The sequence below is a fragment of the Vipera ursinii genome, assembly GCF_947247035.1.
Source record: "Vipera ursinii genome assembly, chromosome: 1".
NCBI lineage: Eukaryota > Metazoa > Chordata > Lepidosauria > Squamata > Viperidae > Vipera > Vipera ursinii.
The window spans coordinates 196,907,024-196,933,171 of record NC_139512.1 but is presented as its reverse complement, the minus strand read 5'-3'; the positions used below and the strand labels follow the sequence as shown (position 1 = coordinate 196,933,171).

General features: G+C 38.9%; 1 protein-coding gene across 4 annotated transcripts in view; it reads right to left on the bottom strand.

The window, feature by feature from the left end:
• The window catches only part of MEIS1 (Meis homeobox 1), a 187,967-nt gene extending 162,513 nt beyond the window's left edge, over positions 1-25,454 (bottom strand). For all 4 annotated transcript variants that reach the window (XM_083369602.1, XM_083369603.1, XM_083369604.1 and 1 more), the window contains exons 1-6: positions 25,360-25,454; positions 23,278-23,504; positions 21,299-21,440; positions 20,501-20,551; positions 19,694-19,744; positions 18,150-18,296 (exon numbers count right to left, since the gene is read on the bottom strand). In XM_083369602.1, coding sequence (XP_083225728.1) covers positions 18,150-18,296; positions 19,694-19,744; positions 20,501-20,551; positions 21,299-21,440; positions 23,278-23,504; positions 25,360-25,371 — 630 coding nt within the window. In that variant the 5' untranslated portion in view covers positions 25,372-25,454. The remainder of the gene's footprint in view (positions 1-18,149; positions 18,297-19,693; positions 19,745-20,500; positions 20,552-21,298; positions 21,441-23,277; positions 23,505-25,359) is intronic.
• Positions 25,455-26,148: the final 694 nt, after the last annotated feature.

Genomic DNA, 26,148 nt, shown 5'->3' with positions numbered 1-26,148 from the left:
ATTTTGATCATATGTCACAGGCAATCTCGCAAAATGGTTGCCATAGGGATAAACACAAAACATCCCTGCACTAGATGACAAACAGGTGAGATTTCTATCCGTTTTCAAGTTGTTCACTATCACCTAGTTTAGTTCTGTACTTTTTGTTTGTTTTTCTGAACAGATAGGCACATTTCCAAATGTGCTGCAGTCTCTCATCATTTCTATTATCTAAGATTTTCTACATGGCCCATATTGGTCCCAGTGGTATTATTGTAAATAAATGATGCTGGTGCTTTGCTCTGCATCATGCCAGCTTCTTGTTTATTTATTTTGAAGATTTAAAAAAAAATTAAGTGGAGCAGAGAACTTACTCCATCCTGTGGAAGCTAATCACAGCCTTTAATTACACCTTCCTTTATGCCTTTAGATTTCTCCTACAGAACATTTATTGCCAATACAATCAATCCAAGATGATTATCTCTTCTCCGTTTCATATAGGTGTTATACTACTGTTTTTCTTACTTTGTCTATTGGATGGGGAAGTCTCTAGCCGAAACAAATATAAACATAGGGAATATATAAATTTCTTTCTGTTCTTTACTAAGCTAACCTAACAATGAAGAATATGTATCAGACTATGACATATATGGGCTATCTTTTAATTGAGAAGCTGTTAGAAATTGAAACCTGTAAACATACTTATAATTTATTATAAGTATGAGGGCAAGACATTGAAATGGGCTAGGGAGAAGACTCTTCTATATTTGGGGATGGTTAGAGTGTAGAAGTATGAAGCCATCCTCAGTCCGTAATTGTACTTATGAAATCCACCCAATGATGTCGGCACCTGTCAGTTTTTCAACTGTAAGGTAGGCAGACATTTGTTATGCTTTATTAGAACTCGTAGGCTTCTCCACAGTGTAACATCCTGCCCTCCTGCTTTTAGATAAAACAAACCACCCACTTGGAAACTGTATTCTCAAGGCATTTCAAGCATAGAAATCTTAGACTGTATCAGTTTTAAACTGCAAAATGGGGATGTTTACCTATGATCACTAAAATCATATTAATAATTTCATGTGCATAGTAAACTACAGTACTGTACTGAAAACTTGATTTGAACTTTTTTCTCAATTTTCTATTTACAGATACAAATACGAGAGAGAGAGAGAGAGAGAGAGAGAGAGAGAGAACAAGAGGGAGGGAAAGAGGGAGAGAGAGATAAAATAAGATTTTCTCCATCTATCTGAAATGGTTAAATAGTCTTCCAGTACTGAAATACTTGGTCTGGTATATAATGTGTAAGTCTGCTTCTTTTAACCCCATTTAAGGACTTTTCAGCCCTAAAACGAGGGACATATCATTCCCAATATATATAATCCTGGTTCTTTTTTCCCCCTTTTAACAATATGTTATCTATGAGGGAGACATAGACATCGGAATTTGAGACCTGTGTCAAATAGTTCTCCTTGGGAATAATGCATTAAAAGATCATAAGTCATTTGCTTAGCTATGATGCTACAACCCTATCTACTTTAAAATTCATACCATTATCATATAACTCTGCATTTCTAATCCCAGATGTTTTGGATATTTTTCATCACATATATAAAAAAGGTGTCACTGTAAAAATCATGTACCATATTAATACACCGTTTCATAATTGACCAACAATTTTTACTCTGTTATTTTAAAATGGAAATAAAGAGGTTTCTCTCCAGGATTATCTTATAAAAAGTATAGGCAACAAACATTGTCCATGGTATGTTTCCTCTTCCCTTTCTAAATATCATGTTTAAATATATTTTTAAAGCAACCACATTAACATATTATTCAGAAAGATAAACTGGCAACATATTTGAAGGAAATGATCTGCACAGTTTTTTAACTTTGCATTCAAAATGAATTGATAGCTGTCCATTTTTGTTTCATCTACAGTCATTCAAAAACAGATATTTGGCAGAAGGTAATGTATTGATCTAGCAAAATCTCTCATATAAAATTTAAACTATATGGTAGTTATAAATCTGAAGTTAACATAAATTTTGAGTACTATCAACATTCGTTCACTATATCACTAATTTGCAATAGTTAAAAAAGAAACGAGAATCCATACAGCAGCATCCATGATGGGCAGAAGAATGCCAAAGTCAACATAGTGATTGCAACTGCATGACTGAAGCACTGTCCTTTGTGTGATGTGTGTGTGTGTGTGTGTGTGTGTGTGTGTGTGCACGTGCGCAATGTTGATGCACATACAAAATGGGTGGACTTTGATACTAGTGTCACAATTGTCATCTTGATTTTTATCATCCACCACCAGAAAGAACCAAATTCAAAAGCTCAATCAGTGAACACCATGTTATCTTATTTTTCTCTTATCACTGAATTCTTATTCTGTTATCATACCAAATGTGTATCCCTTAATTCAAGTTCAAGAATACTCTTGGTTAATGGAAAGAGAACAAGGGGAATAAGGAAATATGCTAGCAGACTTAATAGGCTTGTATCCAAGAATAAGTATAAATCCTGTTAAATTGTAATGAACATCATGTCTAAGAATATATGTATGTATGTGTATGTATGTGTATATAGATGATAGAGATAGATAGATAGATAGATAGATAGATAGATAGATAGATAGATAATTTGCTCTCTGATATCACCCTGATATCAGTCAAACCTCAATAACAATGGCAGTCATTTCATTAAAATTGTTAATAAAACTGAAACAATACAAGACTTTACTTTAGAACCTGCATATTCTCTCTTTCACTCATTAAAATATGTTAACTTTTAAGTAAATTGAAAGTGAATAAACTAAAGAATAAAGTGTCCAATTCACAGAAATTGAGATTTTCTATAAAACATTTTAATTTGGCATCTTCAAAAATATAGCTCATCAACTTCTAATTTTAAACATCCTCCAACCCCTACAATCTGTACTGGAGAAAGGCTATGAATTTATGCTGGCATAAATTACAGTTTAGCTCTTCTCTAAACTAGATGTTTGCACTGATCCAAATAAGGTATTGAACTCCTGGATAAAATCCCTAGAGCAGAAAATATTCCACAGAAACATTACCATTAACATCTTGCCACCTCAGACAGGAATTTTACCAGAAAGTCATGTTTCCATTCTCTTTATACAATCACCATAAAACTTTCGTTATCAATATTTTCTTCCCATCCACTTTTTTACATTTGGTCAAGGATTTCCCAAGCATAAATGGAAGACCTTCTCCAAAAGACTGCCTGAGTCATCTTTCTCTTGCAAGATAGAAGATCAAAATACCAAAGAAAAAGCTAGCCTTCATTCCCACCCACCCCTACAATTGTGGTGCTTCACTACCTCACAGCCACTTCAGCATGAACCTTTAAATGCTCACATGCTGTGTACTTGAAAAATAACACATAAATCAGTAATATTTTTTCCACTGGGGTTCGCAAATAATGAACAAAGTCCTCCATGTGAAAAAGCCAAGCAAAGGGTATGCATATAGCATGCCTGTGGCATTCCCTAGGTGAAATTATACAAAATGTTTTAATGTGCACTTTGAGGAGCAACTTCCTTTAGTACTAGATCTAAAGCCACTGAGCAAAAATATTTGTCACAGACATATAGATAGCTGAATTATCACTGCCATTCCTGACCAGCAGTTGCTCATAGATAATTGTCTATAAAAAGCAGTATGCTGTAAAAAGAGCTGAATGCATTGCTACTGACACTATGGTAAATGCCAACTTCCATTTCTGAGTTGAACTGCTAGTAATGGCCCAAGGATTGCTATGATAATGACGGATAGTTAGTTATACACAATGCCAATGTATCTTATAGAATGGAAGTTTCCAGAAGGGAAACTTGCCACCATTGTGCACACCAGGTCTTTAATGGAAGCCTGGCATACTGAACGCTGGTATATCAGGTTTTTTCAGGCATGAAGAGATAGGAAAAACTCCTTGTTCTAATCCTTTCCTTTTCATGCCTCTATTAAAGGCACAGGAGACAGAATTTTTTTAAAAAAAACATATTCCTAGGTCCAACCAGTACATGCATACATACAAATGGACAAATGCTAGGATATTTCAAAACTTAATTATCACAGCACGGAACTTGTATCAAGTTCAAGATGTTACAGGATCTTACACTGGATTTAGATTTATATCAAGGAACATTCTCCTTGATATCCAACCAAGTCTGGGTCCTTTTACCTGGCTTGAAACAATCAGGGAAATAAGCCAGGACCTGCACAGAATTCACACTGAGAAAAGTATTAGTAAATATAGGACGTAAATGTCTGAATAATTCATTAACACCACTCACATTTTATTACATGCCAAGCTAAAAAAACAACAATGGCCAATTAGGTTGCTGCCCTACTTCTACACCATTGCTATCACTTCACAATAAGCCTAACAGATTATTAATAATGCACACATAGTCAGGCTTGCTTATACAGTCATGATTAAGAATGCTTTTTTGTTAGACATTAGCCATTACTTTACTTCAGACCCATTGCTATCACAAATGTAAGTTGTTTGAATCAACTCTGTCCTCTCTCTCTAGAATTAGGGCCAAACTCTGCTTTCCTCACTGGCAGCTGTGCCAGTAAACATCCTTCCTCAACTTTCATCCTCTTTGGTGATAGTGTTACCTTACCCCTTTAGTTACTGCAGCTATTAACAAAAGATAGGAATACATCAGGGTGGAACAAGGAAAGGCAGGGCTCCTGTGCCAATGGCGATACCATTTCTGATTCACATTTGTGTCATTTCACCTTTGTGCAAATCCACTTCTCTTCCTGATTATTTACACGTCTTCTCCATTTTATTTTTGGAGGCATGTTATCATTAATGTGAAGACACATGAACATTCCGCTGAAAAGCAAAACTAGCTTTATTTTTAAGAAAAGTCACTGACTTTGGGCACTGGAAAATACCCTAACTCTCCCTTATTATATGCTCAAGTGTATAGTTCACTGCTTCTTAGAGCTTTTTCTTCCTGGGGAATGTTATAATTAGGTATTGAGCTTGTACATTGGGAGGAGCATCAGGGCATATATATATATATATATATAGGGCATATATATATATATATATATATATATATATATAGTCAAAAATACTAATCTTGAGTTTAAAAAGGGGACCTACAAAGAAAAGATTGGGGTTCCAGTCCTAACTGAAAGTATAGACACAAGAGAAACAGTTCTAGAGGAAAAGGATAACTGCACTTCTAGAGATATCCGTATTTGTGGCAACATAAACAGTTTAACTGACCTAGTTGCAAAAAAACAAACAAACAGGGATGGAGGATGTGAAACTGCACATATATTATTGTGATTCAATCCTATTGCTTTTGGGTGTAGGTGTGTATCTGTCTAACAAACACACAAAATAATGATAACAAATAACTGGATTACAAACCAAACAAGACCAGTGCTGTGTGATAAAGGTACTGCTTAAGCCAGGGGTCTTCAAACTTGGCCCTTTTATGACTTGTGGACTTCAACTCCCAGAATTCCTCAGCCAGCCTGCCTGCCTGAGGAATTCTTGGAGTTGAAGTCCACAAATCATAAAAGGGCAAAGTTTGAAGACCCCTGGCTTAAGCCTTTAAGTAGGGGAAAAATAATTGTATGGGGGGGTTTTTTGTGAAGCTCTCATATTATTTTTACTAAACCTGGTGAAATATTTATGAAATCAATACAGGAGTGAGTTTACAATGAGAAGCTGCATATTGGTTCTATGTACAATGTATAAAAGTAGAAACAGCAGATATTTCAAAGTAGTTCTGGTTACTAGCTTTATAAGTTGCATGCCTTCTGCAAACCATGCACAGAAATATCATGTGTGAACAATGCTGCAATTGTGACTGCCAAAATCATGAACAAATGTATAGTAAAACAACATCTCTATCCAGTTCTGAATGTGACTAATGCCTAGATAACTAACTACTCCAGAACTACATATATTTTATATTTCATTAAATCCCAACAGTGTGATGACTAGAATAGAAATTTAAATGTGGGAAAGTCAATCCAAATCCTTATTCATTTCTTGAAGCTTAAAGTTGGGAGATTGTTTGGGCAAATTGCATTATCTTTTGGGACTTCAAACTAATATTCCGAGCTTCTTAGAAAAAAGGAGTGATATAAGTAAATTAGGAATGTTCAGACTTGTGTGTTAGCAATCTTTATAAAAGTTCCATCTGAATTAAATAATTAACATTTACCCAATAGCTTTCTTTATAAAGAAAATAATTTGATTCTATTTATTTCTATTTATCATTTATTTAATCAACATGCAGTTCAGAAGAAGTATAAATTTCCATGTTGTCTCCCCCTAATGGTTTCACAGTTTAAGACCACATGTAATAATATGATAGATAATGTGGGCAAAAATGCCAAATCCAGTCTGAACATCTGGCTGACCATGTGACAAACCATGATAATAATAATTCATTGTAGGTATGTAATTCAAAAGGAATCTGTACCTAGCACTTCAAAAATTTAATTTGTTCACAGTGAAGAAAATTACTTCAAGCCATCTTTTCCTACTAAATACAAGAAAATAAATAGCTCAAAAATAATACATCTGGTTTTCTACAAGATATAAAAATACCCTTGGTTTCTGATCATGACGGATTCTTTTACTTTAGACCTATGGAACCTTCATACCTTTTTGCATTGCAAAGTATATTACCAATAGAAATCAATTTATTTTCAAACCCTTAGGGTGATCATCTAGTACTACAGTCATACATTTAATTACTTCCCTGTCCTGTATTTACAGCAGTCCTTGAACAGTACTCAAGTACTCCTTGATAATACACCTGTGTCTTGCCTCTTAAACATGGTGTTACTAAAAGCACATTGTTCTCACTCCCTATAGTAGGAGTACCTTCACAGGTAAAGGTGCCGACTTCAAATTTTTTAAAACACCGAGTGTCTCATGATTTCTATAATGAAAGATTATAATTTCAGCTGATCATGGAAGAATATGCTCAGTGGCTTTGCCCCACTTTGAAAACTCTATAAATGACTTAGAAGCAAGATAGACTTTTTATCAAAAAGAACATACACCCAGCCTTTTGATAGTATATGTGTGTTAGATTACAGCTGTCATTTATTTCTACATATAATTTCCTGGTACATTATAGAAATGTAGATGTAGAAATGTAGATGACATAAACTGCTGTTAGTACAGTGTCCACTGCCCTCATACTGGCGATTTTGTTCAGAAAAACATTAAAATCATTGACAGTGACTTCTTTTCTCTTCTGTTTCTAACTTCTGTTAGAAAACTTATACCTTTGAGATACAATATTATTTAGAATAATCAGAGTGGATTTTTATGACTCGTGCTAAATGATGCATTTTGAAATGTCTATTTAGCAACACTACAGACAGCAACAGCCTCATTCTTAATATTTGTGTTTCTTTGTTTACCTTTGAAACAAGTTTAAGAAAGCTCTGATTTTAATGGAAATGCCCAATTTAAAAAATTAAATTAAATTAAGAAAGTAATAAAATGGGCATTTTGCATATCACAAATTTGTTGCTAGTAATTTTTTTTTATAACAACATCCTAATGGTTCTGTTCTGCACTCAAAAGTACCAGAGAAAAAATAACATTGTACAAATTTCTTCACATAAATTTAAAATTGATTTATGATTATGATCATTTACTACCAAGATAAAAAATCAAGCATAATAATTAGGTAACACCATAAATGGAGATCCATAAAAGTACAAAATAAAAAGACACCCAAAAGCCTAATTCATACTAATGCTTCCTAACTGTGATTGCTGCTAAAGAGCCATTGGCTATTTTCATGAATACGTCAATGGTCAATCCACTGATAAACATTAGACTGCATACATACCACACACGCACACACACAAACAGGGAGCGAGGGAGGGAGGGAAAACTGAAAGAATAGCAGAATGTAAGGTGCTGCATTAGTACAAATATATCCTAGATCCATGAAAATCTTCTGAACAGATGTTTCACTTGCAAGTGGTGGCCCCCTGAATCAAAAGCTTCTTCAAAAGCTATGTCACTATAGTCACTTGAAGATTGAGTTTTTCTGGTCAACTTGTTTGCACAGGTCTAATATATATATAATTATAAAATGCATGTCTTATGCATCCTTTTGCTGTTAAGAGCTACTAATTTAACTCACACACATTAAAAGAGTTAGATATTCATGATCTAAACCATATTTTAACGTATTATAGTTTTTATTTTATGTAATCATCAATATTCAAATACATCATGCTAAAAACAAAAAATGGCTATAACAGGATATTTCTCTTGCAATCTTAATATCATTTTTTAAAAACCACTTTAACAGAAGGAGTCATATTATGAAGGCTCCATCAAATAAAAGATATCCATTTATATCCTGATCTGGAGGATAAAGCATTACTCAAGCTATTTTTTTTCTCAAAAATAGGACAATTAAAAACATTAAAATATACAAACAGTATTATCTGAATGTACCTAAATAAAAGGCATTTTAACCAAAACACTGATTTTAATTGTGCTTCCTCTTGAGTATATCTGTTTACAATTGGAACCTTATTGAACACTGTATGAAAAGCATAAAGAGATGAATAACGTTCTGGATCTTGACTTCATAAACATGTCTTTACAAAACCAAGATAAATAAAATAGCTACCAAACAACCAACAAACAAGATTTGACATGTTGAGTCTGAAGAAGCTGATACAGATCTAACATGTCAAAAATTCACACTACACACTAACAGATGCCAGACCCTTAACTAGACATGATAGATCATAATGAGATTTTCCAGTGATCTCCACTAAATTAACAAAAGCAGCTTCAATGTATTGCAAGAGTTCTAGTTTCACCTACATTCTCTGCATTAAACTCTATCCTTCTACATAGAAGGGCACACATTTCAAACCTCAGGACCATGCATCAGCTCTAAATTAAGTAACAAGGGCAGGAGAAACACAAGGAGCTAGATGTGGGAGCATACATACAGAAGACAAAAGGCATATTATTTCATTCCTGACAGTCAACTCAATATGTCTCCTCAGGAGCCAGTTCTATTGAGTTCAATGGAATTTACTCCCAGGTAAGTGTATTCAACACTGGATACTCGGTTGCTTTCTTAAACTACTCGTATTTAATGGAGTCTAGTGAAAATAATGAAAATAGTTTTAACAACACTGACTTGAGGAACCTGCACTAATATAGAGTATTAGAAAGTAGGCAGAAACAATTAAAAGTTCAATAGATTTGAATTATAAAACAGATAATAATTAGAACAAGTGCAGTGTTTTTCTATCACTAATAATATATGGATAATTAGAAAAACTGAAAACAGAAGAAACACTGATTTGATTCAGCTGGATAGAAAGAGAGCATGTATTAAAATAAAGCAATATGCACAATTAAAATGTTTAAATGGTTATGCTAATGAACAAAGGGTAATTATATTGTATTGATTTTATCAAATTGGAATGATAGAATGGAATGATATGGAATGATAATTTCTAAAATATTAAGATTAGTAGAACAGTGTTGCACATTCAAGAGATTTGTAATTTCACTTTTAGAAATATATACACATAAACCTTACAGATTACATATTAGTAAGGCAATTTAGCTACTTTAAAAAATAAAATATTTTGTTTTACCATTCCTGCTGCAATATTCAGTTGGCAACTAAACTAACTGAACTATTTCTAGGTGTATGTGTGCATTTATTTAGTAAGATCATGTTTGAAGGGTTATTTCAATGAATTCTGTAATTCTGTAATTAGGAATTCTATTCCTAAATATTCTTTTTTGAATATAAGGTTCACAATTTAAGTTTCAGTGGATATTTCATTTATTTACATGCAACTTGCTTCCATTTACAGATTAACTTTTGAGGCTTCATATTTCTTATGATGATGTTTCTTGTACACTTCAAACAATAGAAATGAGGCAATATTTTGTAAGAAACAAATCAACCATTGTACTGAATATAATTAATATCATAGCCAGCAAATGCTCTGGTTGCCTTTTTTTTTCTTCCCTCTCTAACATTTCTGGCATAAGAATTAGAGAGACGGAGAGAGAGCGTTAATATATGCTAAATGAACTCCCCAGAATGCTGTACATACTCCTTTGATCATATACAATAACAACTTCCATATTTAGTTTTGCTTATGAAATCTCATTAAAATTACTCAGAAATATGTATTCTGTGATTGAGATAGATATCACAAAATCTTACTTTCAGACAATCTCAATGTGTCGTAAGGTAGTTCAGGTATCCAACATATCCCCATGTAGGTCAACAAATAGCAATGGTCCGAATTTGGAAGCCCTCTCACAAAAGAGTTAATTTAAAATTACAATACATTTTAGCCTTAATTTTAATAAAAACCATACAGTTTTACTATAATACATATTCCAGCCAGTATACTTTAGTCATTTCACACTTTTTATAATTTATATAACAGCCAAATTGAAAATTACTATTTTTTTTCCTTAAATTAAGACCAATCTCATGCACACCTGAAGAAACTCCAATACCGTGGGGATGCAATCAATCCCCATTCAATTCTAGCATCTGTTCCTAGAAAGTCTGTGAAGAATGTGTTCACACGGCTTTTAATTATATCTCACCATATCCACATTTTGTTGAAACATTAATTTTTAGGATTTGATCATTTAAATTTTGAGGCTAAGATTATTGTCTGAAAGTAAGTTTCTAAACAAGCTTATTTAGGCTACAATCTTACTTATGCTTGCACAGAGCACATCTTCTTTCAGATAAACTTGTGCATGTTGCAGATATATACTTAATATATATTTACAAATTATTCAGTCATTTTGACTGAATAATTTGTAAATATATATTAAGTATATATCTGCAACAGCATAAGTATATATCTGCAACAGCATTCAGCTGTTTAGTTAATGTTTACTTTCATAATTCTGCCATACTATAAAATGTACACTTTTACTTTGAAGCCTTATTAGATCCAAGTTCAATCTTCTTAACTGGAAAGTTTAAATCTGGAACTTCAATCTAAAAATAAGTTTCATCAGACAACTTGCCTTAAGCTGACTGACATCATTACCCCAAACAAAAAGTATAACATGGGAATGTATGTTGTATTGATTTCAGTGAGGTGTACATTGAAGCCATGTGTTTATGAGCAGGCTGTAAAGCTCTTTTGTCTTTTCCAGTAACCTGTTACCGAGAGGAAAATTAAATATTATTCCTCCACAGAAAATGTTTGGTATCTATGTAAAGTTTTTGTGTCTTCTGCTTGCTCTGCTTTTTAATTACCACAACCTATGTATTTCAACTAAATACAGGGATTACTATTATATGTCAAATCCTATAACCCGTCTACGACCATCCACACATCAAGGTTGCAAACATTTAAGACTCTTTAAAAATGACTGAGACTCTAGTATCAGTTTACTATCCCTTCAACAATTTCCTTGACAGTGGAATCAAATAATGTTGAATTATAGACCTCCTCACAAGAACTGTTATTTCATTTTTTTTATCATTTCTCTGCTAGCCCCTATAGGAATTTGGCTGTTTGCCAGTTTCCATTTATGTTTCTATATACATACTGCATTTGGCTTACATAGGAAGATTAAATGATGATTCTGTCAAAGATTATTATTTTTATATTTGTTAACATTTATTTTACATAAGAAAAATACTATTGCCTGAATACATTGTGTATATGTTCACACATTTTATTTGGATCTCTGCTAGCAATTATTTTATACTGTGGTGTCTTTAAAAAAACTAGTCAATAAAAGCAACTTGCATATACATTATTGAAAGGTAAGTGTCATAATCTTTTACAGCTCACCCAGTGGCACCTGAAAGCTGAGATGAAGCAACTTACAGTGAAGACTCCCTGGGCACTGGTTGAAAGGATAAGAATTACCTATGAAACGAACACCCTCTTCTATGATTTACGAACCACTTTGTTCTGTTTAGTCTGAGACTGTATATACACATATACATTTTCCTGCCAACAACAAGGAACACCTTGATGTTCTTAAATGATTATTTATTCTGATAAACATTTTAAGAACTACGTAGCTATTTAACTGACTTGTTAGCAATACAAAGCGGAGTACTTGCAGAGAAAAAAGTGGCACCCAACTCCATTAAACTTAACACCCAATTAAATATACATTTATTTACATTCACAAATTCAACCTCCAGTTCCTATAAAACAGCTTAATTATAATAAATCAGTTTGTCTCCTGAAGGTATATCAAATGTAGTGATAATCTGTATAAATTACTATTTTAACAAGCTAAAACCTATAGTTAATTCTGGGAAAGAAACTATTATCATCTATCTGAACATCCTTCTAGGAGGAAGGCTTATGTAGAAACATTGTTTAATACTTAGAAGTGATTATTTAAATTATAATACATGGAATAGCAATAAGTTATAACTTTATCCTTAAAAGGACTTATCCTTCTATGAAGATAAGAAGAATTTTACAGTGCTCAAAAAAAAATCTAAGAAGTAATAAGATTCTCATCACTTGGCAGAATGCTACTAATGACCAATTCACAGTGTTTGTTATTGTTTTATAAACTGTTGCAGTATTTATCTACAGTTTCCCTTCAGGGAAAGTGGAATTTATATGAATCTACAAGCTATCAAAATCACTTTTTTAAAAAAAAACAAATCCAAGTGATTTAAAGGAAGCTTGGTTTCTGGTCTGCTTAGCATAGTTAAACTACCACAATTAGAATTATGTAGCACAATCCAATGCATATATTCACAGAAGTAAATACTAATGCAACAAAATAAGTGAATTCTACAATAAACATAATTCAAAATTGCAGTTTAACTGTCAACAGTTTTTATGACATACAAATGCTTAGAATAAAATATCTTAATAAACATTAATATCTATCGATAAGAAACATTAATAAAAAGGTGTTCTTTTAAAAATGCAGTAAAGCATTTAAATGCTTATTAATTGACATCCAAAACAACTAAATCCTAAATATGTAACTTGGAAATAAAAGTTGATATATATAAGTAGTTTTAATTGTTATATTGTAACCATAAACATTTTACCTAATATGTAAAAATATAAATTTTGTAAATCTTCTGATTTTTAAAATATGTAACTAAGTGCAGTTTAACATCCTAATACTGGTAAGGTTCATTTCAAAACTGGATAGTCAACTTACATTAAGTGAAACAACCTACTCACATATTCACAATATAATATGTGAGCTAATATTAAAGGCTAATCACTCTTTAGACATGCAAATGAGGCATGGTAGTTTCATAATTGTTGGAAATAAATTCCATGACCAAACCCACTTTTCAGCTTCAAATAGGAAGTTCCATACCAGCTCAACTGTTAAAGATGTGCAATTTTTGTTTTGTTTTGGTATATTCTGAAGTTGAACTTCCCATGCTCTGTAGGAATACAAGCAATCGGATATACAAGTTGAGGGGGGGAATTAATTCTCCATCACTATTCTCAATCCTAAATTCTCATTTTTTTTAGTCAGCCTTGTATAAATTTTTAATGTACATTTAACAACTATTTTAAGTTGACTTTAAAAAAAAAAGCATTATTTCCAAAAAATTATTTTAGGCTCTGAAAGTCAATGTGCTAACAGAATTGCTACATTAGGGTAACTGCTCACCTCTACCCAAGTCCCATAAATTTCCTTCACTCCCTATAAGCAGATGGCCAGTTCAAGGAGACACGGCAATGATTTTTATTCCCTCCACTAGATTCTGCATAAAATAAGCCACTGTTACACCTTCTACCTGACACATACCTAACCTCTTCCACAGCAGCAAGTATTCTCTCTTAAAAGTTGGCTGGTTTAATTCAACACATGCTTCTCTCTCTCTCTCTCTCTCTCTCTCTCTCTCTCTCTCTCTCTCTCTCTCTCACACACACACACACACACACACACACACACGTGTTAACTAAAGTGTGCCCATAAAATCGTCTTCCTTTCCCAATGTAGAAGGCTCCTTAGAGAAAGGTCGAGGTGTCACTGAGGCTCCCTGCCACCACTGAATAGCAGCAGACCAGTGATACCAGAGTCACAAAGGCCTACTCAGGCCTCAAAGGCAGAGCAAGCCCTGGGCCACTTGCTCTCCCTTATTCCTCCTTTTCCCGCTGGGCGGGTGTAGCGAAGAGCAGACACAATTGCTGGCTTCTTTGGTGCCTTTCTTCCCTCTTCGGTGCTTTCCCATCCCTGCCCACTTGCCCCATTGTCTTCCTTGGACACGCCGTCAGGGCATGACTAAACCTCAGCGGGAGGCCAAGGGAAGCACAGGGTGACCCCTGCCTGCCTCCCTCCAAGCTCTACAGCTTACACTCTCTTTTCCCTCCCAAAGGAGCAAAACCTTCCTCGGCTAGCCCGTCCCCCCCCCCACCCCGCCAAAAAAAAAAAAAACCCCGTCCCCTTCCTTCATCCCTAACTTGCTCACGACCCGCCACTTAAACACCAGGCGCCGTTCGCCATTTCGCAGGCCTCACGGGCACCTTTCTCGGGGAAAACCGGGAGGCCCCGAGCCAGGAACTGAGGAGACTGCGAGCAGGGGGCCCGAAGGAGGGATAAGCGGGAGCGACCTAGCGCTTTTCCCCCTGAGGCTCTGTAAGGCCCGCAAGCCCGCCTTTTTTCCCCCTTTCTTTCTTTTTCTGCGCGGCCGCGAGAGCCTCTCGGCTCCAACCTCCTCCCAGCAAAAAGCCGTCTGACTTTTTCCCCCCTCTCCCCGTGGTGAATCTCTGACCCTCGCGGCCTACTTTCAGTGCCGGCAGTTCCACACGTAAACCCACACACGCAAACACGCATCCCGCCACAGCCATGGCCGGGCCGAGCCGAGCCTTTTCAGGAACCCAACGTGGCGGTGTTGGGCCACTTCACTCGCCGTAACTGGAGGGCGGCGAAAACGTGTTAATTAACGTAGGCCTGGAAGAAAAGGAAGGCTCCAGAGAGCCGCTTTTCTGGCCAAGGCTGACCGCCCACGCAGGGCAGCTAGGTAGGCGCCCTTTGCAACCTCTTGCTGGAAGTTATTCCAGCCCTGCGCCCTGGGCGTCTCTTTCGGCCTTCGGGTGTGGTTGAGGGATTCAGACGGCCGCTTCTTTCGTTGTTTCCCGCCGCCTACCTTCCCCACCAAAGCCTGCCGGGTCCCGTCCGCACCACCACCACCACCTCCCTTGAACGCCTTCTCCACCTGCGCCCTACCTAGTGCCTCGGAAGGCCAGAGAATTACCCCAGCAAGCAAAAGTGGACCCTCCCAACTCCCGTGTAGGCTTAATCCCGGCCGTCGCTGCTTCTTTAGAAAGGGCCGTGAGCGCCATTGAGCAGAAGGGGGCGCCAACCAGCGAAGAACCCGGGCTCGCTTGTCCAGATCTCTTGAGGTCGCTTTTGGCTGCGGGCTTGGCAAGGGAGAAAGAAGGAGGGTGGCTGGGTGGGCAGCCGTCTTCGCCTTCCCTGACAGACCTGGGAAATGAGCACTCGTTTCTCTTTTTTCTCCCGCCAAAAGCTTGGCTCGCTTTTGTTCCCGGCGGCTACTTAAGGCTGTGCGATAGGCAAAAAAAAAAAGGTGACCAAACTCGGAAACTATGGAGACGTAGGGATGAATTGGTGTTCGCACAAGACCGAAGGGGAGGCTCGTAGCCCCATTTCTTTGATTCAAACGCCTAAGCTTTTGGTTTGGTGGCCTCTTCGTCGTTATTATTACATATATATATATGTACCTGCCATCCACAGGCCAGTCTAAAAGCAGACAAGGCGACCTACTCGTAAACTGACTGGGCCACATTCGTAACAAAGAAAGGGGGAAACTTCTGTCTCCCGGGGAAGGAGGGGTGGCGGAGAGGAAAAAAAAGAAAGAGAAAGGGCGTCTTTCGAGGAAACGACACCAAGCCTTGCGGGGTATCTCCGAGGAACGCACCGCACCCTTCGCAACGCAGCCTGCGAAATGGGCAAACTACCAGGCGGCGCACGCGCAGTATAGTAAACGCGGGGCCAAGGGATACTTGTAGCTTCGCCGCCGCGCTCGGAGTGGGCTTTTCCGTCTGGTAGCCAAGGAACTTTCACCGGGTTGGGTTTTTGGGGGTTTGTTGGGGTTTTTTTCGGGGGGGTGGGGGGGGAAGGAAGGAGAAAATATTCAGCAACCCATTAACTTCTCCGCTTGAAGAGACCAAAAAAAAAAAGTCAATTCGGAGATGGCCCATTTCAAGCTCGCATGAGCCGCTATAACAAAACATTTTTAAAGGGTAGCAATAACCGGTGCGCTCGCATGTTTGCGGGCGTCTAAACTTTGGGGAAGTTTATTATATAAACGTCTTGGCGAGATAGAGAATTAAAAAAAGAGAGAAAGAATTGGAGGGGGTAATCAAGCTCCCGGTTTCTTTCCTTGAGCACAACAACAACTCCCACATTTTGCTTCCGCTTAGATAAAATAATGATTCATTGAGAAAAATGGGGCATAAATCTTCATTTTGGACGCAATTAAAGTGTTGATTTCATTTATGCCCCTGAGCGTTTCTTGTAATTTGCTCAAATAGCTTTATGTACCGAGCACTCTCAAGCTTTTAGAAACCTATTTTCTCGTTAGACTTGTTGGATTACAATTTTGATTCAACAACAGCCCTCTTCAATAACAGCCCTTGTTTTCAGCATATCTGCAGGGGCGCGCGGTACCCCCACCAAACTGGTACCCCCACCAAACCTCAGCCACCCCCCTTCCAAGGTCTAAAAAGTCAGCAGAGCACTGCCGGCCCACCCATGTATACATGCAGGGAGTGAGATCCTGACAAGCAAAATTAACAACCGACTTAACAAATTTTCCATTGCTTATTGAATACTTTTCAAAAACAAGCATTTTGTCCAAGAGCTTCATAAAATCTCATGGCTGCAATCAACACATTGCTTCTTCTGCCCCATCTTCATCATGAAGGGAGGCAGCCACCAAAAAGAGGGAGCAGTAAATGAAGAACACTTTGAACCGAACTGAAGCATAAAATCGCCTTAATCAAGCCAACAGCATTCTGATCGATGCCTTCTCAAAACAGACCTCTGCCTGCCTCCGCAAAACCAAACAAAAAGCGTCTCTAGAACTGCAGTCCAATGGCTTTCAAAAGTTTCCAACATAACAGATCATAAAAAAGGAAGCAACTTTACAGGGGTGTCTGTTGGAATCTGTTTCTTTCAAAGGAAGCAATAATTGCAACTAAACCACCGGCATTGCCCATTATTGTCACCTTCCCCAACACACTCCAAGACGATGCCCACCACTAACTGTAGCGTTAAGGAACATTCATGAGTTAATATCACTTCTCCGGTTTAAACCAAAAATGATACTTTTGTTTTCCTTTCAAAAGAAAACACACCTTATTCCAGCGAGACGAGCATGAGCACAGGAAACCAGGTGAAGTTGGAAGTTTCAGTGGCCCTGCATAGACCGCACAGGGCCTACTCTTAAGACTATTCAGACACCCCAAATAAAGGACAGCCGAAGAGGCAGAGATGACACAGAGTAACCGCAACATCATTCTTTCCCTCACTAGTTCTTGCTGCTTCTCCTGATTTTATTATTTCTTTTAAATAAAGCCCAATGTCCTTGCAGCAGGCAATCTTCATACAAAGCAATGCTCGCTGAGGTCTAAAAGCATTCGGCCAAGGAAAACTGACAAGACAGGCTAATGAACCGTAGAGACAGGAAGAAAATAGTTTGCTAGGTTTCAAACCTTCTCTGTCTTCTTTCCCCAGACCACCAATCTCGGATTTGACTCTTCCTCTTTTTTCCTCCCACCCCTTTCTGGCATCTCTTTACCCTAGAAGCCCCCACAATTCACAAGTAGTGCCTTCCATTGTCATTAAAAGGAGAGTAAATAAAATAAAGACAAAAATTAAAAGCGACAAGGAGCAGGTCAAGTTTGGAGGCAATGCTTTTACAAGCTCATTCCGCCAGGTCGAATCCCAGAGCAAGACTTAATGAAGTAATAATAGCCACATTATTCAAAAATTTTCATTTCGATGGAAATTTATCCAAAAGGGACTTAATCGTATGCAAATAATAAAAGGGGGCGTAGTGACCTGGCAAACGATCTGCATACAGATTTGCACAGCAACTGGAAAGCTGGAGATGACCATACCTGATCTGTTAGGTTTGCTGATCTCGTTATGTCTTCGCTGTCTGATTTTGATCCGCCTTCTCTATCGTCTATCACCAAATCGATTGGCATTTTCCCTTTCAAACAGCTAATGTACCGGTGGCAGAAATTGTCACACAATTCGTGTACCTGCATTATGACAAAGGTAACAACAACAAAATATAATCAAGGGCATGTTAAGTGAAATTGACAAGAGCAATCAATTCCCCTCCCCCCTTTCCTGACATCAAAAGTTCTAAATAGGGGGAAACAGACTGCAATTATCCCCCCCCCCAGGCATTCAGAATTAAGAAGAACTTTCTTTTTTTGGCAAAATAGAGATATCCAGAAAATTGACAGTGACAAGATGATTCACAGCCTACAACATATTCAACACCCATGTTAAATTCATCTGCTCTCAGAGCTGTGACTATTAGTGAGGTAGCCTGCGCGGATGACATTTAAGGTAAACTGTTTGATTTTACCCCTTTATAGCATCACAAGCCTTTTCCTAAGGAGTCTGCGGACACAAAGGATCCCTTGCTCCAATTGTACAAAAAGGTGGAATGCTCTGAAAGTACCTGAATCCATGTCCTTACATTCTGAGCTGTTTTAATGTTTTTTTCCCCACTGTGAACATTTATTGCAAAGCACAAGCATGCCGCTTGCTGTTAGGAAAAAAAATGCCTAAAATGCCTCTATTCACCCCCACCCACCCCCTTTCCATATATATATATATATATATATATATATATATATATATATATATATATATATATATATATATATATATATATATATATGTATATGGAAGTAGGACTGGACTAGAAACATTTCAGGGCTCTCTGGAATATTATTTCTACTACTACTGCTACTGTAAAAAAAAACCCATGAGATATATATAAATGTATAAATATGGTTGTTGGTTATTTTTAGTAGTAGTAGTAGTAGTAACAATATTCTAGAGAGCCCTGAAATGTTTCTACTCCAGTCCTACTTTGAAATGTACGTGGGTTCCATAGTAGTAGTAGTATTATTAGCACACATATTCAGATTGATCTGACATCTGCCTTTCTTGGGAAAGGGAAGGAGTAGCCCCCACAAAAGAAATAAGAAACTGACACATCTACCAACTCTGGCTTGTTTCTGCAAAATGTTACAGGACAAACTGTGCCCTGTGTGTGACCCTGCAGATGGCTCTTTAAAGGAAAAAGAGGGGAGGGGGGACCTGAAAAACTAACTGAAAACTAAAGTACCTGGATAGAAATAGCTACCCTGCGGGAATCAAGCTGAAAGACAAGCATCCTTCTAAATATTATCCAGTGCATTTGTGCAAAGGTAGTAAAAAGAGATACAAGGCCAGGGCGTTTGTGTTCCAGATTTCCAGTGGCTGAAATTGTAATTAAACTGCAAAGAGAAATGGATGCCATGATTGGATTTGACACTAATTACCAGAAGGAAAGACATTTATGGAAATTCTGCTGTAGCTTCAACTTTAGGAAATATTATTAGATAGGGGTGAGGGAAAGAAAAAGAGAGAGAGTTACCTTCTCTAATTCCAACAGATGAAACCTTAATACTTGTATGGCTTGGATCATCTGTAAAAATACAAAACAATGTAAGTCTCTGTCCCTGATTTTAGGGCTTCTCCAATACTTCTCTTCCTGTTTACTATCCAGGAGTCACTGTATGTACGTTCTTATATACGCAGACATATATGTGCCTTGATGTTTGTGAATATTTTGATTTGTTACAGCAACACTAGAACTTAAAAGCTGTCTTTCTGCAGACTGCTTAACAAAAAGAAAGCTCAGATTTTTACTTTTGACCGCTGTTGCAATGAATTGGCCAAATTACATGGCTCATAAATATTCCTTTAGCAAAGGGTAATATAGATAATAATATTGCTGGTCCAGTAGAGGCAAGCAAATATGAGAAGCAGGCTGAAGAGAATAAGTTTCTATGGCAAAGGACTAATTTAATTTTTTTCAGAGTCAATTTGACTCAGGATCTTTGCCTCAGACTGCCATTATTCCAGGACTACCCGGCTGCCTCTAAAGCAAAGATACCTCGACATTTGCATAATTGCAGTTAGGGTTTAAAATGAGGGGAATGTCCTCGGATAGTCCACCCAACTTCGCTTTTGGGTCGTGGTCCTGAAAGTTGGCTGCCTGGACTTCAAAAAGTCTCCAGCTCGCTTTCTTTTTTCTTTCTTTTCTTTCTTTTTTCTTTCTTTTACTATCGTATCCCCCCCTACCCCTCATTCTGAGGCGGGATGGGGAGGAAGGAAAACTTGCCTCGTGTAAGGAAACAGGGGAAACACGTATGTCAGGGAGACGTCTCTGAACTCTTACCAAGTTATCCAGTTCGGGGTTAGAAGAAAATAAGGGTTTTTCTGCTCGTATCTAGAGACAGGGTAGAAAAATCCGGGGCGAAGGGATTAAAAAAAAAAAAAGAAGAAGAAAGAAAAAAAAAGCAGTTTGAGAGACCGAGGCGACTCAGTCGTATCCCCAAGCTTGCTACCTTACATCGCGCCCCCTCCCCACACAACCATCCCCACACACACACACACACACCCGAAAACTGCTAGGACAGAGCCGAGAGAGACTCGAGCGAAGGAGCCCAGCGCGCTGCCAAGCCTGTCGGACAGCTGCCTGCTGCGCCTCCTCCGTCCCCCCCCCCCTTCCACTTGCGCCAGCAGCGACCCAGAAGCTGGCAGCCTTCTTGGGAAAGTGGCCAGGAGGGCGGCGAGGGTAATCGAAGCCCTAGGGCAGCGTTTCCCAACCTTAGGAACTTGAAGATGCGTGGACTTCAACTCCCAGAATTCCCCAGCCAGCTGTGCTGGCTGGGGAATTCTGGGAGTTGAAGTCCACGCATCTTCAAGTTCCTAAGGTTGGGAAACGCTGCCCTAGGGCGACCCTTCAAGTCAATGGGTGGGCCGGAGGGCTGCCCTCTCTTCCGGAGAGGAGGGGGAGAGCCGGAGCGAGAGGGTCCCGAGGGGCTGCAAAGGAGTGAAGGCAAGGCGACAACGAGGGCTAAGGCAGGCGGCGGGCGAACCGCTCTCGTCCTTCCCGCCGGGGCTCGCCCGGGCCCGGGGAAGCGCAAAATGAACCAAGGGCCCCCCCTCCCCCCCGAGATCGGGCTTTGCTGACCTGTTTCGCGAACACGGCTATATCTTCGTTGAAAGATTCGGAAGAGCAAACGTCGCCTCCCGCTACCCCGGGCTCCCGGGGCGTGCACGTCGCTAGTTCACATTTCTCAAAAATCAGTGCTAAGAGTGGGAAGAGGGGATGTCTGAAATGAGGGTGGGGGAAAAAACAAAAAGGTAAGAGTCACCAAAGCAGAGACCCCCGTGAGCCGCGCGGGCTCCAGGAGGCCGGGCTTCGGGCAAAGCCTGGTCTCCGTCGGGGAGCAACCTCCTCCCAAGTGAACTTTCCAGCCCCGCGCTCTCCAAGGCGCCTAGCCCGGCGCAGCCCGCTCTCCTCCCTTTGCAGAACCAGAAGCCTGGATACGACCCCCCCCCGGGACCCGGTCTGAGTTGCCCATCTAAAAGCTGGTCAGAGGACCTGAGCAGCGTTATCTAAGGCTATTAACCAAATGGATTTAGCAGCCATTTTGAATCCACTTCCCGCCGCCCCCCCCCTCCCTCCCTCCCTCCCCAGCTTCCCCCCACATGGACTTTAGTTCTGGGATGGGGAATTGAGAAATCAGCCTTGGGATGTATTGTAATTGTTTTCAGGGGGGGGGAGCGGGTTAAAGAAAGCTACTTGGGTAAGCTAAATTGTCAAAGTTTTTCCCCATGGGGTGGGGGAAGGGAGGGAGGGAGGGAGAGACAGAAATAAAAGTTCCCTGAAAGGAATTTGAACTGTTTATATGTGGATCATCAGCTCTTCCTCCCAGTTGGATCAGGAGAGATTATGCTTTTCCTTCACAAACTCAGTAAGGTAATGCACAATTATTACTGAATGGAGCATAGGAAAGTCCATGGCGGAAACTAGGGGCTTTTCACATTTTGAGCTTCATTTTTAACATGTTAATAAGTTATTCACCAAATCAACACCATGGTCCTTTCATCTGCAAATTTCCCATTCACCTTCCCTTCTAACCTCTTTGGGGCTGCAGAACTGAAAGTAATCTAAACGCAAAGGGGTAAAGCACGGTAGTTAAATATGCAGCATTTCTTCGGATTCCCGCAAATAGCAGTGGGCGACTGCAAAAGGCAAATTCATCTGAAGTTATACTGGAGGAATAAATCAAGCTGCACACTTAAAAAAATATATTATTTTTTTAAAAATCCCGCATCGGAGAAACTCCAAACCTTATCTAAACTCAGTGTGTGTGTATGTGTGTGTGTGGGGGGGGGGGGGTTTAGGAGAAATTCTGCAATTAGTCCTGAACATCCCCTTTTAAAATTGAATTTAAAGGAAGCTGTCAAGTTGTTCTTTAAAAACTCTAGAAGTCTTAGTATAGGAAGAAGATAATAAAACATACCTTATTTCTGCATAAATTTAATGAATAGATGAATAGATATTTCTTAATGCTTCTTAAAATCTACTTTCAGAGAAACTTCTATTTTTATTTATTTTATTCCATAAAGTCTTTCTTTTTCTTTCTTTCCTTCTTTCTTTCCTTCTTTTTCTTTTCTTTCTCTTTCTTTCTTTCTTTCTGTCTCTCTCTCTCTCCACTTTTCACAAGACTTTTTGCAGCTTATTGCAAAAAGTTGTAACCAAAACAAGTAAAGGACAATTTCAGACCCTCCTCCCCCACACATGTTGAAGGGAGAAGGGTCTTTCTCTCTGCACAATACTTCTCAGATCTTAGAGAGAGGGGAGGCATTCTAAATTCTGCAAAGGGACACATGTATTTTCTTCCCAAAACAATTATTTTCTTTCAGTGGGGAAATTTTTATTTGAGGTCCAACAGAAGTTAGCAAGAGCATCACAGTAAAGGAATCCTACCATGGCACATGCTCTCTCTTTCCACCCCCCACCCCCCAATTCTACAGCTTTCCTACTTTGAAACTGGGCTCTGCAGTGGGTAAGGGTGGGAGGAAAAAAAAGAGAGAGAGAAATTAACCAGGGGTGAAGCAGCACATTTTCTGGAGAATAAAACTGATGCTAGCCGTACCTACCCATAAATTGCATCTTTATCTCTCTTTAAAGCGTCATTGACAGAGGAACCCATGCTGGGGGGCATGGCGTTGGTGTGAGCTGTGTGCGGGTATTGATGGGAGTGAAGCGGAGGACCATGGTTCAGGTGGTGGACAGGCTGCATGGACCTGGCGGCGTGGGGGTCCCCATACATGGTGCTCGGAATCCCCACTCCATCCATCCCACCGTAATGGGGTAAATCGTCGTACTGCATAATAAACAGGAGGGAAAGAAAAAAAAGGGTCAAAAGGAAGGCCTTTGGATTCTGAAGTGTAGTTTATGCAGGGGTGGGGAGAAGAGAGGAAGCGACTTTGTGTGTGGGGGGGGTTGAATTAGGAAGAATGACTTGTAAGTTAGGGGAGATGGCACCAAATCAAATGACAGGAAAAGGCCTGGCTTTAAGTGTGAGGGTTTTCGCTCTCCCTCCCCCGGCCCCCCCAGCCACTTTTTTTTTTAAAAAAAAATATAGATGCCAATTAATTTTCCAGTAGGCCATCATAAATATGTCCTTCCTGGGATCCTGGCACAGCAATCTTGTGGGAAGGAAAAGTTAACAGAGGATGGTAGACTAGCTGCTTTAGAGTCCAATTCATCATCGTAAATGCATGCTGAAAAGGTGCCTCGTTCAGTGGGCTTCCCCAGCAGAAGTTAAAATGAGGACACCTATTATGAACACGTGCATTAAGATAGTCCTTTTATTTTTAAGAGGTTTCCCTGTGGGCATCAGTGGTGCATGCAAACAGCCCCAAGTGGAGAAGGCCTTCTTCCTTCCCTGATGTTGCAAAGACACTCTAAGGTAGGGTGCACAAAAATAGAAAGCTCCATTTAGAATGACTCTTCAGGGAAATTTCTTGGAGGTTTCCTTTCCTTTCTAGTCTTCTGGGGGACAAGGATAAGAAAGCTAGAGTTAGGATGGGTGTTTGCTTTTGGATTTTTGTATAATTAATAAACAGAATAGTTGGAAAGCAGTCCTGTTTTTAATTTAATTTCCCTATTGTTGAGACGTCACATGCATAAATATCAGACTTCAAATACATTTGGGACAGTTCTAAGGCCATGTATTTTCTTGAGCAAGAGGCAGTGTATTTTATTTAACTGTGCTATATAGTACTGTCTCATTTGCCTACTGCCTTTGCTTCTGCTGCAGGGCGGGGGAATTAAACTTAAAATACTTTTCCTCCATTAATAGCAGAAGCCGAATGTTAGAATTCCTCAGGTGAAAGGATGTGTCTATACTGTGTGTCTGGAAGACAGGAATATCACACGCTGCCATTTCAATTTCTTAAGGACAAATATAAGTAAAGCCCTTGACACTACTTGATCTGTAAAGCTAAATGCAAGATAAACAATCGGGTAACTTTATGGACGATAGGTTGACAAAATAGTGCCATCGAACGCATTTAAAAGTTGCACTGCCTTCTAAATACATTTTTTGGCTTTACTATTCTCGAAAAACCTCAGTTGTTTTGTAGTTCAGGAAACTTCATTCTGGTGAAGTTTCATATCAAAGAATTAAATAATAAATTCTAGCTCTAGGTACACATGTGCATAATTTGGTCTCTTGTCACAATTGTGGGAACAACATCTTAACTAATGGTCCAAGGACTTTTCTAAATAAACCCCCAGCACATATTTAAACTTACAGTAGTTTAAAAAGTTACTATTTGTGAAGATATTATTAGCATATCTTGAAAAGGCCACAGACAAATTTAGAATCCTAAACTGAAAGCAATATTAAAAGGACTGAAGTTCTTTTTCAAGGCTGCGTTTAGGCAGCGTTTCTTTCCCACTAAATGATCAAGTGATACGGACCAAGGGATTCTGAATATAATACATCTATCTTTAAGAAAAGTCTGAGCTAGGTTTCCCCAACTGAACCATGCAGTTATTAAAATGTTTGAATGTCTCCAAACAGCGGTCTGTTTTATAAAATATCTCGATTTACTCCTTCCCCGTGCGTTTCAGAAATTGCAAAACTCTCCCTCCGGGCCCCACAACGTCTCTAAGATCCATTTTTTTTACTAATATTATGTTACTTGGAAATTATGATTAAAAATACGTACCCTTTGCGCCATCGGCCTGCTTCTCACCCTTCCTTTTCAACTTCTAATATATCCTCTTTAGGGCCAGTGTGAAAAGAAACAAAACGCGCTCCCCCTCCCACCCACCCACCCCCAAAATAAAAGGAATAAAGGAGAATCCTTTAAAGTCGCCAGTCGCTTGAGCAGCCGATCAGGAGAGTCTTCAGCCAGATGGACCTCAGAGAAGCGGCACGAGCATTCAGCATTAAAAAAAAAAAAGCGGAGGGGGGGGGGAGAAACGCGCTCTCGCTCGCTCGCGCTCTTCTCCTTTCTTCTTTCTTTTCTTCCTTTCTCTCCCTCCTGCGTCTCTCACACTCTTCCCTTCTGGTTTCCAAGACAGCGATGGGGAGAAAGGAAATATCCTTACCCCCGAATCTGGTTTTTTTTTTTTTAAAAAAAAAGTGCCTCTCAAACCCAACTACCAACTCGCATGACTTTTTGCCACTCCAGCTGTCAATCAAAGGCGAGCTTGTCAAGGTGGTGAATGAATGATGAGACTCCGCTGTGTGTGCTTCCAACTGGTCAGGACACCTCAAATGTTAACATCAAAAGCATAAGAGGTCTAAAAGCTTCCTTTCTTCCTTTTTTTTTTCCTCCTCCTCCTTCTCCTCCTCCTCCTCCTCCTCTCCCCCTTTCTCTTTCTCCCTCGCTTGATTCAGTCCTAATTCCTAATCAGATTTTCTCTCTTCCCTCCGAGCAATTGGAGAAGCCTAGAGGAAGAAGGTTAAAAAAAAAAAAGAAAGAAAAAAAAAAGAAGGCTGTCTGAGTTTG